Genomic DNA, 14690 nt, shown 5'->3' on the forward strand with positions numbered 1-14690 from the left:
CTGCCAGGAGGCTCAATGAGTTGTTTAATGTGGAGGCAGTTAAGTGAAGGACACGAGTAGGGAGGCTCTGCTGTGAGTAGTACCTCCACTGAGCAGAACAGCTGCGATAATCCTTAAATCTCTTGCAGGGAGTCTTTTTGTTAATGATGCCATCCAGTGCTTCCCTTTTCTCATGTCACGTCGTGTGTGGTGTGTGCATGGCAGCTTTGCTGTCAGTACCATGAGGTTTGTTGATGATGTGGCTAAGAAGCCCAGAGGAGGTACAATTACTGTGATTTAATTCACAGCTGGCACCACTGCATGCAGTACTTACGTTAGCTAGAAAGTTTTCGGGGTAGTGTGATCCGGAACCGCGGCTTAGGCTTTGTAGAAACTGTCCAGACTGCTGCTGCCATCCCACCCTGGGGGTATCCTTGTGGGCGGCACTCATAGGTGTCAGTGGCTAACACAGGTGGGATATTACGTTAAGGATCTGTACGTTTCTGTAAATTTCTGTACGTTTATATAACTGAAAGAACATGGGTGGAGGCTGGAAGGAATTCTGGAAATGAGGCTGTGAAACAAGTTGAATCTGAACTACTGACCTCAGCTCAGAGATCAAAGGCCAAGTAAAATGGTGGGGAAGGGTGCTTGTTTTGGAGGTCTGTAAGTGTGTGACAGGACTGGGTGAGTGGGAGTGGAGCAGAAACTGTTTTTGCTGCTGTGCCACCAATCCTGTCTAGCTCAGTTCCACAATAATGGACAAAGAAGACATCTTCATATCACAACAAAGTAAATTTGCAGAGTTTCAGTGTAACTTCCAGAACATATAAAGCCTCAATGCAGTTGCAATTACCCTAGTACTCTGGTCAGCCTCAAAGGATCCTGAATTCTTCCTTTCTTTGGTAAGGGTGGCCCTTATGAAGACCGAGAGTTTCTGTCATGATGATTGTTTGGGTGCATCTTACCTTACTATTTATTTTAAAGCCTTCAAGGAGACTGCTCCTCTCAGGAGAGGTCTGGAGCACAAGGGAAAGAGAAATAATATTTCTTGACTTTGTTACTTTCTTTACTCTACCTCTGTCCTCAAACAACTAAAAGTCTATTGAACACCCACTGGGCTCATTTCAGGCAGCATTCATGCAGTTCTGTGCTCCTGTATTTGCTGACATAGGTATTGTCTCATTTATCTGTTTAGTATGTGAGGCTGTACCATAAGATGCTTCCATACATTCAAAACTGTTGTAAAAAAATCTCTGTCAATGAGGGGTGGGAAAGAGTTCTTACACTTTATGTTTATTACTTAAAAGCCGCATCTTTCTGGTCATACTATTTTTCCTTTCTCTGCTTTTCAAAACCTTGTTACTTTACCTAAGTGGCTTTTTGGGCCAGAATCCTAAATTCTTCATTTGTTATGCTTTGGAAAATACCCAACTGGTGTTTCCAAAAAGGACTCTACAGCTTGCACTGGAAATGATGCTTAAAGCTCTTGACAGGTGGACAGACCTCAAGGTGGATGCTAGTTGTGCATGCAGAGGGTGAGAGGTAAGACAACAAAGGATATTTGCTCTCACGGGCAGGAGAATGGTCTCTGTTTCTGTTAATATTTCAATGTCATGGGAAATTTCTTCACGCCCATCAGTACCTTCCCCTTCAATTACCATGGCGAAAATTTCTATCTCCAGTTCAACCTGCAGTCCTGCTGCCACCTAGGAGAGACAGAGGATTGCTCACAGGTAAGGTGCATGTTTCATTCATAGCCCCCTCCAGCAATGCTTACAGTTGGTTCATGTTCTGTGTTTTCTGATGAAATCAAAGACTTCTGTGTCTTTGAATCATCTTCAGTTGTGCCCAGCACAAATGCTTGTGCTTGCCAGTTACTGAGTATCTGCTTCATTAAAGAGGTCTGCACAAAACAGTGGTTCTTCACATTGCAGGTTGAAAGGAAAGTGTCAGGTGTTCTTTTTACCTCTTTGCAATTTTTTCCCCTTAAATTTTCTTTTAGCTTCCAGAGGGAAAAGGGGAATTGAGGGCAGCTGAGAGAGAATGAAAAAACATAGAGATGAGGGAGAAAGGGGAGAAGACAAATGAATGGATGTGTGGAGGGGAAAAGAGAATGGAAATTCTTTTAGCCCTCTTAAGTGTCAGATTGTGGCAGGGGCTCCAGACTAGAAAATTTAACTTGTATTCTAGCACGGACTCCTTGCAAAAGGTGTTGCTTCTTTATTCCATGCCTGTAAAACCATGGACAAGGACATTGATGGGTATTTACCAGGGTGCTGTTTGGATACTGGCCCAAGTATCTGAACAGGACTTGTTCACATATAACATGCAGGTGAAAAGAGAGACTAAAGTAAAGCAGAAAGTAAGAAAGCTTTTTGTTTAATGGGACGATTTCACATGCTGCGGGTGCTCTGCTAGATAAAAAGGATAGGTGGAGGATAAAGCAGAGGGTGGTTGAATAAAAATAGATGGATAAAAAGGGGATAAGGTGGAGGATAGTTGCAAGCAAGAGGAAGAATAGTTAAGGCAACAGCTCACTAGGTTCAGCTCTTACAGGTATCAGGATAGGCATAAAGGTCCAGGCATAAGACAGAGCAGCTATAACAAATACCTTATGCCATGAAAAAACTTGGAGGTAGAGGCAGAGTATCCAGTCTGCATCAAAAAATCCCTCTTTAACCTCGGTGCTTGACCTGCTGCTTTCCAGTGAATTGAGCATGTTTATTCCTCTGCATTCTGGGGCAGGCTTTGAGACTTGGAGTCTCAGGGCAAAATAGGGCCCTTGGTAGAAGGCAACAGAGACAGCAGAAAGTAGCATCACTTCAAATAATTTTCAAGTTATTTGAATATATAACCACATGTATAACTATAACAAAATAACTGCCTGCTCTATTCCCAGACAGCTGGTATGGGAGGATCTCTAGATGGATGGCCTGAGGGCCATGTGAGTCTAGCCTAAAACAAAAGATCTTTTGTGTAACTTACAGGTCCTGGTGTGTACATCACGCTCAGTCCGGTGTGCGGAGGTGGTTGCTTCACCCGAAACCTGTCAGAATAGGAAGAGAATCAGTTTTGCTAGAATCTCCTTCAAGGAAGCAGAGTGCACAGCTGGAAAGCAGGCCATCTGCTTTTCCTGTGCTTGTGTAAATGACAGCAGAATTTTTTTAGATCATCCTTCCCATCACAATGTACAACTTTGGTTACAGCAATATTCCTGGGCTTTTAGCCAAGGCTCAGGTTTCTACCAAAAAAACAAAGCAGCAGTTTAATGGGCCAAAGTAAGTCTCCAAAGAGCTCATTACTCTGCCTTGTCCTTAAAACAGGACGTGAAACATCTGCAGCCTAAGCCTGCATACACACAGGAAGCTGAACTTACATCTTTGTTTCACAAACGCCTGTGTGTTGCACACCCAGAAGTCCTTACTGATCCTTGTTTGATGTGGTTTGATGTGATTCTATTGTAAAGCACGATCCTGGTATATATTTCACGTAAATGAGCCTCTTTAATTTCATGGTACCCACTAAGGCAGTAGTTTTATTTCATTTCTCATTGATTGTTTCATATCTGTGCAGTCCTTTTGCCACGTGTGTGCACCTTCCCTTGCTCCAGATCATTGTGATGTGACATTCCCCCTGTCCCTCTCCTTAATTAATACTATGCAGATAGTTATGTTCTGTTGTGGCTCTGGCTTGTAAAAACCAACCAACCAAACTTTTTAACTTTACCCTGTGATTGTCATTTCCACCTGAACAAGTTACCAGTTCTTACAGAAGAAGGTGATAAAGGAAAGGTAGTAGAAGAAGCATGCTCAGTACATGGCTCTGATTTAAGAAAAGTTTTGGCAGAATTATAAACTGGCTGTTGTAATTCATGGAGTGCTGGCTGTTAGGAGAAACTGGACTTATCTTTGTCAGGATATTCTAAAGGCAACAGTGTAGACAGTTTGGAAGACATGTAAACTACAGACTCTGTCCTGGAAAATGCTTCAGCACATGGTGGGCATGGGCCATAACAGCCAACTCATCAGTGTGTACTGCTGTCATGCAGCACCTACTCACTTAGTTCACTTCTCAAAGCAGCTAGTAAAAGACTTAAAAGTTAAGCTGGATTTAGCAGAATGAGGGTGGTATTTTCCATGACTGTCTCCATATAGTGCTCTTGCATGTATCTAAAGAACATAACATGCACATCTTGAGCCACATGATGTTGATATATGACCTACTGATTTATTATCAGGATGCACCATGATGCTGAAATGTGCATTAAAGAAGAAATGTCCCTTTGATACCACATCTAATTCGGTTTATTTTATTTTAGCCTCCTCCATTCTGATGGAAGGAGTTGTATAAGAGTCTCTCAGCTGGTCTCGAACAGTTTTCTAAAGTGCTCAGTTGCCTGACTTAGTTGACAAGAGACCACGATGATTCCAGCTGGGTGTATCTCCCTTGAGTTTCTGTTTTGATGATAATTTGCTACTCAAAGAGGAAGAACAAATATCAGAGGTAAATGCTCTATGTTTATGTTATTCTGACTTTGTGGTACCATAGTAAAGAGATGCTGTGACTGCTAAGATAGTATCACTGTGACACTTATCTTGATTTCAAAGACATTAGACTGCATGCAGAAAAGCAAAGTTTGACAGGTGCTTGCTCATGTGAAGAACGCTCCAAAGAAACATACAATATTAGAAAGTACGGCCATCAGGGATGTGACACTTGCACACCCAAGACTAAGGCTATTTAATGCTTTCCTTTTTATTTTCCTTAATCAATGCTGATGTTGAAGTGAAAGCTACATCGTCAGTGCTAAAAAGACAAATCAGGTTTTGAATGGCCCAGGCTAACGTGACGGTAGGAAGTTTATTTCCCTGCCTTCAGTTAGCCTCCCTCTCCTGTGATCTGTTGGTCTAGTACAAAAAAGGCCCATGCAACAGGAATGGTCCAAGTCTGGCTTAATCCATGATTCAGAGAGAGCAGGCTATAACTGTCCATTAGGACAAGTGGCTGAGATAGGCCTGAATCATGGAATCATTAAGGTTGGAAAAGACCTCCATGATCCTCTGGCCCAACCATAAATAGCAGCAGCCTTCAGTTAACTGCTGAATCATAGAATTGCTTGGATTGGAAAGGACTTTGATGATCACCTGGTTCTAACCCCCCCTACACTAGGCAGGGACACCTTCCACTAGGCCAGGTTGCTCCAAGCCCCATCCAACATGGCCTTGAACACTTCCAGGGATGGGGCATCCACAACTTCCCTGGGGAACCTGTTACAGTCCCTCACCACCCTCTGAGTAAAGAATTTCTTCCTAATCCTATACCTAATCTAAATCTACCCTCTTTTTAGATTAAAGCAATTACTCCTTGTCCCATCATTACACTTCCTGATAAAGAGTATAAACGGAATACTTCCAGTTTCAGGGTGTAATTGAGGATAGGTGGGATTAAGAAAGTGACATTGGCATACTTTGGCAAGAAGAGCTATCTCAGAATAGAGGAATTTATAAAGAAAATAGTCTCAGGTTTTAGCTTTGGGGATTTGGAGCCATCTGAAATGGAAAAAAAAAAATCTCACTAACTACTGCAATTCTTGAAACCAGCCAGTGGGATTCTTCCCATTCAACTGAAGCTATGCTGATGTGACAAACCCTAGCTGGAAGCTCAAAAACTGTAGTAGTCAAAGGCAATTATTGCAGGCTCTTCCTTGAGCTAAAAAGCAAGGTGCATATAGCACAGCTAAGACAAGTACAGTTGAGCGAGCTGAGGGGAAGGAACATGGTTGGCCCTCTTTTCTGTCACGTGTATGGCAGCTGGGAGGACAGGGGCTATAAGCACACTTGCCTGAATGCTGATCAAGTAAAAACTCTGGAACAGTGCTTATGCAAGAGTGATTAAATTAAACATATGTGCAGTCACCCCAAAGGGGAAGTCTATCACAGTAAGAAAATGCTTATGAGTGCTTTCTTCTGTATTTGTATATCTTCTAAACCGCAGCTGGGTAAATCTGATAACTTCCTGTACTTTGTCAGGCAGTGCTGACTGCACTGCTGGACTGCAGACCTAGAAATGGATTTATCCTCACCATGCTGGAACACAATGCAGTGCTATCTTCTCTCACTCACTGATAGGGGCGATACCGAGTGAAGGAAACGTGCACAAAGAAATGCTTTATATATCATCCTTGTCTGCTGAATCTGTTTCTCAATGCAGCTCAAGACGTGGCTGCCTGAATACAAATCAGACCATTTAGATTGTCAGACAGGCAGCATTCAGCAGCAACTCCAGCAAAGCCAAACATAATACCAGTCCCTAAACCTCAGAACTTCAATAAGAACCAGTATATCATCTGCTATGGGCTAGGCCTATGCATATAGGACCTGCTGTTCATTACTGATTTGCACCTTCCTAGTAACAACAATATGCAAATAACACTGAAGTATTTCTAATATTATCTTGTCTCAACCCACTCAATCATTAGCAATGATTCTAAATATAAAAATAATATTTGTTATTTTATATTTCTCATATGAAAAGGTTGACAGTTAACAAGCAGTGCAAATTATGGCAGTTGTAAAACAAGTTACTAAGAATTTGAACCAACCTTGAAAAGTTTATGCCAACGTTCTTCAGAATCACAGTGGTTGCATAGGTGCAGCCTTCCTTTAGTACTCCAAATGTCACTCTTGGTGGAATGAGATGGAAGCCACAATGATTCCATTTTGTTGTTGCAAGAGAAGATATGTTGACCTTTCCTGCGGCAGGATCTTCTATCTTTGGAAACAGAATTAAAGTATTAGACAACAGAGAAAGTTGGTGGCCAACAACTTGGGTTCACAGCTACTAAACCTAACGTAACCTACACTTAAACTCTGCCCACTCATGCTGAAAAATTACAAAAAGGCACCCTAACTGAAGAAGCAAAGCTAAGTACTTCTAATAGTGTCTGCAAATTTATAGTGCTTTGAGTTTTTGGACATACAAGGAAGCCACTGAGATATCTCAGGGAAACTGAGCGTACTCTTTTGGCAACCAGTGCTTTCATGTGGGTGCCTGTGGTCCCTAGTAGCTGAGGGGAAAGCTACTTTTAGAATGGCTAGTAAATTTATGTGTAAAATGTAAGCTCTATTGTTTCAGTAGACAGATTCAAAACATTGTCCAGTATTGCTCCAGAATGAAGATTTTATGCAAAACAGATGACTGAGAGAATATTAGTATTAACAATTAACATTTTACCTTTTTGTGTGGTATGAAGTTTGGTTTTCTTCCCTGGAGCGATGATGGTAATTTCACTTTCTCTTTTCTTGGCTGTCCTGCAGCATCCACCAGCAGACTCTGAACTTTAAGTTGAAAGGGTATCTCTCGTGACCCTTCAGTCTTGCTTAGATCTGGAAAGAAAATATTTCCAAAAGCACAAAAAACTAAGCACCAAATTCCAAGTACATTTAAAAAAATGCTAGCAAGTAATTAAAATTTAATAATAGTTTGGAAGCATCACAGTGGAAACATGCAGTGAAAGTACAAACACCTACAGAAGTGATTAAAAACAGAAGAGGACGTACAAAAATCCCTAGCACTGAAATTGAATTTGAGGACATTACTATTCCAAAGGCATGCCTAGACTGCACAATGAACACCCAGGTTGGTCAAGCCAAATCTGAATGTCCACATAGCAACATATTCTAGTCTAGGTCCCAAAGCAGTACTGGTCTGTAAGCACAACTAGCTAGTAATCCCTGTCTCTTAGCAGAATTTATTATCTTGAATGCAACAATTCATTCATGTGTGTTACCTGTATACTTCTGATTCTGGAGCTAAGATGGTCTACCACATCATCAGCCAAGCCCCTACCCTGTCATCTTTGAACTGTGCTCTGTTGTATAATACAGACATACTGAGCAGAGCAATGGCCAATGGAAATGTTTTAGGGGAGGATTTATAGCTTGCTTGTGTCTGCAGTTCTGCCATCCCCATATAGCAGTCTGCTAGGGTAAAGGAGGGAATTTCGCCCATTATTTTTATAGTATTCTCCCTTTCTGCCAGTCATGTTCAAATGTACTTTCAGAATGCTGAACAGAAATAGTTGTATTTAAATTTCTACTGTACATACTTTATCAAGTTATAAGATGACAGAAATGAACCTACTCCAAACAACACTCTGGAAGGCAGCCTTACCTGTTGTGCTGCTGGAACCTTTTCTATGCTTTGAAGGAGTCTTCAGCAGAAGACCAGGAGAAGGTGAAGAATCACTTGTGCTGTTAAGACACTCAGATACTGAAGGAAAAAATAATGGGATACTGTGACAAGTGTTTTTCACAATCATCAATGTTTTAATAAACACATGAAAAAAATCCCAACGTATTTGGCACCTTATTTAGACAATCTTTGAAAACTGTTTACATGACCATGAGAGGCTACGAAAATTCTGCATGTAACGTTTTGCTCCACAAGGCAACAAAGATCATTTAAAAATGTGTATCTTATGATTCTTTATTTCTTGTTCTCTGGCTAACTGAGAAATAAGTCAGGAAGGTCTAATGAACAATCCAGCACAGGCCTTCTGGTAACTGCAAAAGGAGGAAATACGGGAACTAGCAGGGGCCTGATAAAACTCCATGGAGGAATGCTTTCCTAATATGATTCTTTGCTGTGTACAACTTTTTATCTCACTACATCATCTCAGTACTTGCTAGAGATGCCTTTCAAACAGAGCTGAAGTATTCCTCTCAGTGCTGTAAAGCTTAAACCTCAGATGACTCTTAACGCTGCTTACCCTCAGTCACTGCTTCCTCTGCCTTCAAGTGCTTCCTCCCTGTATTTTTCTAAACTATACTTACCCTGCATGTTTCCTATTGCACATCCTTCCTGCTCCAGTCCCCAAGTTTCTGCTCTTCCCCTTTCATTTCACAATTTGTACCATCGCTCAGCTTTTTCCTGCACTCATCCTAGTCTTTTTCCAAACTTGGCCTCCCCATTTCTTGCTCACCCACTTGTGACTATCGTTTATTTCACTTAAGGTTTTCTTGAGCATTTTTAATCCATCGACCCCCACACATTCATTGCACAATTCTTCCACTTTGCATCCAAAACCTATGGTGCTTTCATATTCAGTGATGTCTGTAAAGGCTTCTTTAACACATGAAACATCAAAATCTCATAGACTGCATCAGTATCAGTGGATTAAACAGGAACATTCCCAGATATTTAAACGTGTTAATCTATATGGTTAAATTGCTGAACACTGGAATGATATTGACTGTGCCATTGAGCAGTCCTCCCAGAAATACTGTTGGGTAAATGAGTTTTGGCTAAGGAAAAGATCATCTTTTTTGAGGAGACTGAATTTACTAGCATAGACAGCTTTGTCCATACTGATGTATCTCAGTGTCAGGGAATGCTGCTGTGTTTCATGTATTAGAATAGATATGGTTATTGTGGTCCAAGCACTTCATGTATCAAAATGCCAGAATACATATGGGCAGATAATTTATTCTTAAATTTAACTGCAGTATGGAATGAGACAACTGAATAATACAAGAAAGAATATATTAAAATGTTACCAGACAGTAGAGCTCAAATTACCTGTCCTGGGGTTTTTGATTGTCTCTAAAAGGAGATTTTCACTTTCTACTTTTGGAACTGGAGGAAGCTCCTTAGACAGTGCTTCCACATCAGGAAACTAGAGAAAAGGAAGAAAGGGAGCTTAGGTATTCTAACCAGAAACACTAAAAAATAAAACAAAACAACAGAAAAATAGCATCCTTCTCATCCTTCTCTCCCTCTCCTTCCTCCCCCCCCCCAAAAAAAAAAAAAAGCAATGGAAATAAATAAAGAGAACCTAAGTAGTAAGAATAGTACTTATAAGTATACCATAGATTCCAAAATATATTTTTGAAGATACTTTATACTCAGAGCATTGATCAGGTGAGAATACAACAGGAAAGTTCCCAAGGCAACCACCCATGTTAACTGGAGGTGTAGTCTTACTGATTTCCTTTCCAGTTAACAGAGAGAGGTTTCAAGGGGTGAATGAAAAGACCCAAGGTTCAGCATCTGTTCTGAATCAGACTGTCTCCAGACTTTAAATAAGGAATCTACATAGTTTGGCCTCAGTAAATATACAACATCTCCAAGATATGTTTCCTTTGACAAGGGCATATAATTCCCAGTATTAATTCTGCCACAGTTGTCCTCTGTAACAGTTTATTGAGATAATTTCAGGCTGAGATGTAAAACCGTAACTGTCTTTGTGGGATGATGGCAGAAGCTACCTGGCCTCACATAAACATATCTAGTCTTCAGTTCCATTACCTGTTTTGAGAGAAATGCCTTGCCCCATTCTGATTCAAAATATGGAGGAATTATTTTGTTTCTTATTGCCATTAAGGTTTCCTTTTCTTCATCAAGTTCTTTCCTAAGAAATTTTTGGCATTGTTAGTAACGAAAAGAAAGAAAAAAGCATTATAACCGAGTTCACCCTGTTTTTCAGTATTATGTCTGAAACACTGCGAAATAGAAGAGTGGCAAGTGGCATTTTGTTTTCTGGTTAATCACATTGAACAATATTCTTGCAGTTTTCTCAGTAGTAACTGAGAAGAGGCTAGTCTGGCATGCAGAGACAAAGTCCTCTGCAGATACTGATTTATGGAGGGGCTGATCAAAATGCATATAAACTGTGGGTTCACTGCTCCAAAGAGTTCCTCCTCCAAACATGCTCCAGTTCTCTAAATCTTGTGGAACATGTCCAAGACTGCCAATATATTGCCTTTTGAACCTTCCAACAAATATCTAAACCTGAGGATTGGTGTTTCGGATGCATTATGATTGCAAAAAAAAAATTAAATTTATAAAACAAAATTAATCAAATGTCCTCATTTTATGACAGAAAAACTTGATGTCTCTGTGGATACTCAGAAAAAGCTGTTCAAACCTCTGAAGGTAAAACTCACATAAATAAAGACCACTTATGTTTTCAGCTTGAGTTAGTCCACTTTTACACTACTATTGTTTCAATGACTTGCAGAAATCCTCACCCTTTTAATCTTATTGAGAGTTTTGACGCTGATTTTAGAGCCAGAACTGCACATGATATTCTTCAGTGCTGGCTATGCATATATATATATATATATATATATATATATATATATATATATATATTTCTTATTCCTTATATATATATAAAGAATATATATATATATATATATATATTCTTTACCAATACTTTAAATTGTATGCAATATAGTGGAAAATGTTATATTAAAGTATACATTTGAAATTGTATATATAAAAAGATTTTTATCGCATGCAAGTCAGTTAGAAAGTAATTAAGGAGTAATAGGGAAGAACATTGTTTTCAATTGCTTTTTAACCTCTTACAAAATCAAGAAAGAAAAAACAAGCGTCTCATCATAATACTAGTTCATCACCATTTCAGGCTATTCTGTATAATCTGAGAAATAGTGAATGACCTAAATAGCTGTCAAAATATTTTAAGTTCATTGTGAATGAATGTGTAAAAACACTGCTGTGTTTTTCACTGGGAATGAATGGTGAAAACAATAACAATCTTTCCAAATGTAGACATAAGTTGGCTCTTAAAACAATTAACTTTCTGTCCTACTATTACCTGTACTCTTGTAGTTTGATCTGCCATTTGGACACTGGTGTTTGTCCATTTGTGCTGAATGATCAGGAAGGAAAAAAAGAAGTGAAAATGAGAAAACTAGCATAATGTTTTATAAGCACAAACACATTTATAAAATAACCCTGGAAAGAAATGCTCTTTATGTTATATTAATTTTAACTAAGGACTCATGACATAGATTTGTATCGTTTGCAGCAAAATTGTTTGCACAAATCCTAATTTTTATTGTATTTTTTCAACCAAAATAACCCACAGAATCCTTTTCTGACAAAATTTCAAGCATTTTTCAGATAAAGAAAAAGAGGCACAGTGGGACAAAATAATCATAGGAAAAGCTATTGTGATAAGTATCTAGAGATCTAGGTCCTGGTTCTTAATGACAGTCAGCTTGGTTCCATCCTTGGTGTTATTTACATCAGCTTTTACTGGTCTGTCCTACCTGGAACTCTGCTCTTGTTCCTCTGTTTGCTTAGCGACTGTCTTCTCTGTGTGATGCTGGTATTGGGAAGCGACTGCATGTTCATATAGCTCAGTTACGTTAGCTGCAGAGTATAGAATATTACTTAATATAAGTGTTATCCTAAACATTTGTAACTGTTATGAATAACATGTAAAAGGATATATTTTTAATGTTTCTTTCTAACATTTGATGAAAACCTATGGTTTAAAAGCAGTGAAGATAAAATTAGTCCTTATTATTTACATCCCTGTACTTTTAATCACATTAAAGATTTATTGCTGGGATAATACTGCAGAGCCAGTTGAAGAGAAACCTGGATTCTTCTGTCTTCTACAGTCAATAAGCAATTTTATGAGAAAGGCCAATTACAGATTCTTTATTACTGTGGAATAAGAGGCAAAATTCAGTTCAATGTAGAAAAAAAACCAAGCATATTAAGCTCAAACTTCCACACTGTATTTCCTGAAATATATTTATGTTCTTTCAAGACACAAATCAAATACCTGTGCATAGGAAAAGTTGCTGGCATTCAGTCACTTTGAGTGGGAACCAACGTTCCAGGTCTCTGTCTCCAGATGAAGAAAATAATGTGGGCTTTCAGGTACCTTTATTACTTTCAGCAGTCTTACGTTGTACTTAATTGTAGCTGCCTTCACAGTCACAATCAATATTCTCATGGAAGGAACTACTGCTTCAACATGTACAATGCAGAAAAGCCAAACTTTCCATATTTAAGACTCAGAAAAGTTTGGGGGCTTTAATAAAGAATTTCCCTGTCTATTTACATCTTCTATAAAATGTGCTGCTTACTTCAAGCTTTGCACCTAGACTGTGAATTCAAAGAAATTTTATTGGTTCAAACAAAATTTTTGTGGCAAAACTTAGGATATACGAATATTTGAGAGATATGATCCTATTTGATCACGACAACATCTGTTAGTGTTTTAGGAATTATGTAATAGCAATTTAAAAAAGAAAAAAAAAGGTCATAGAATGGTTTGGGTTGGAAGGGACCTTAAAGATCATCTAGTTCCAATCCCTGAGCAAATCATGCTCAAAATGAAAGAGATGGAAGTATGTATGTAGCATACAGATTAATTCACTTTTGTGTTACCTCTTTCAAAATACTACTACTGTACTTTAATATTTACTATGGCATTCAATGGTTTTAAAAGATAGATATTCAATTGTTATTACCTCTGGCACTGAGATCTTCAGATGACTTCTCCCATATAGGGAAGGACTGAAATGAAGAACAAATAACTGTGACTAGGCGAGAAACAGATCTCACAATAGCATCCTCTTCAAAGGATTTCTAATCCAAACAAGTGTTACTCTGTTACCTGAGAATGTGACTACAGGAATGAAGGTATTTCAGCATGTTTGAAAACAAGAGCTGGGACAAAATGAAATGAGGTACTATTTCCCTGGTCTAAACAGGTACTTTTTTCTTTCTTAATGATGCACTTGACAGGTGGCTTCATATTTTACATGGTTGCTTCTTATTAAACCAATTAAGCCAGTTCATATTCAAACTCAAATTCTTCTGCAAAGGATTTGAACCAGATTTAAAACTCATGGACACAAGAAATCAAATCAATAGGAATTGTATTCAGAAATTTGCAGGTTTCATTAATGAGGAACTCTCCTGAGGTTGGTTGACAGTAAAGTGTTTGCGTGGTGCGAGATACTAAGACATTTCCTTTATTTTCATGCTGGCCCTGAAACAGTTAAGTGGAAGCCAGGGTTCTTATGACCATGCAATCTAGGTTGTAACAGAGAGGGAACAGTGGAGACTTGGGAGGAGGGACTCTAAGCCTAAAACAATGTTCATTTGCTAGAATATACTGACTTTTGAAAGGTGGATACATCATTTGGTAGTGAATATTTACACTAAAACGACTAAATCAAATGCCAGATTTTTAAATTCAGTATGTTTGAAGTTACTATATGCTTATTATTTGACTAAAAGGAAATAAAAACATTTCCTAAATGAGACTAAAAAAGAAAACACTTTAGTAACTATTAAAAATCAAGCATATGAGTTAACACAAAACAACAAATTTTAAAGAAAGCTGTAGGAAACAAATGATTTAAAGAACTGAAATAGAGCAAACTGACCACTACATCTATGATCATTCTTAACATAAGATGTAAACAGTGTCTCTTTTATTCATTCTAATGCCCACCCACTTCTGCTGCGTGAACTTTTCTAATTTATTTTCACCACACATCTCCCACTCACCTCACCATTTCCTGACTCCTACTCCAAGTCCCTCTTCTCCTTTTTCCCACCTTTCCTATTCCTCTCCCTTTTCTTCTCACAGTCTAATTTGCTGTGCAAAGTAACTGAGCATATATGCCCAAAATACAGGCAGAGGCAAGTAATAATGATCCAGTTTTTTTTTGGATTACCCCAAAAGCAGGTTTTAACTCTTGGTATGGAGGTTGCAGTGACTGAAAAGACAAGTTTCTTAGCTGGAGTGACAACAACCTGGAAAAATTCTCATCCTAATTCTGGTAGGCACAAGTACTTCAGTGATTTTTGGCCTGTGGATTTGGGAATGTATCATTCTGAAGAGGCTAAACTCATAAGCTGTTTTCGGC

The 14690-nt window shown here is 38.8% G+C and overlaps 1 protein-coding gene across 1 annotated transcript in view; it reads right to left on the reverse strand.

Moving 5' to 3' along the window:
* SPAG17 (sperm associated antigen 17) overlaps positions 1-14690 on the reverse strand; it is a 105272-nt gene that overhangs the window by 2035 nt on the left and 88547 nt on the right. Inside the window, exons 37-47 of the mRNA XM_068698742.1 lie at positions 13281-13326; positions 12063-12165; positions 11606-11659; positions 10291-10393; positions 9562-9658; positions 8155-8253; positions 7216-7367; positions 6584-6753; positions 2968-3028; positions 1535-1688; positions 314-442 (exon numbers count right to left, since the gene is read on the reverse strand). Coding sequence (XP_068554843.1) covers positions 315-442; positions 1535-1688; positions 2968-3028; positions 6584-6753; positions 7216-7367; positions 8155-8253; positions 9562-9658; positions 10291-10393; positions 11606-11659; positions 12063-12165; positions 13281-13326 — 1167 coding nt within the window. The 3' untranslated portion in view covers position 314. The remainder of the gene's footprint in view (positions 1-313; positions 443-1534; positions 1689-2967; positions 3029-6583; positions 6754-7215; positions 7368-8154; positions 8254-9561; positions 9659-10290; positions 10394-11605; positions 11660-12062; positions 12166-13280; positions 13327-14690) is intronic.

The sequence above is a fragment of the Anas acuta genome, chromosome 1, assembly GCF_963932015.1.
Source record: "Anas acuta chromosome 1, bAnaAcu1.1, whole genome shotgun sequence".
Lineage (NCBI taxonomy): Eukaryota > Metazoa > Chordata > Aves > Anseriformes > Anatidae > Anas > Anas acuta.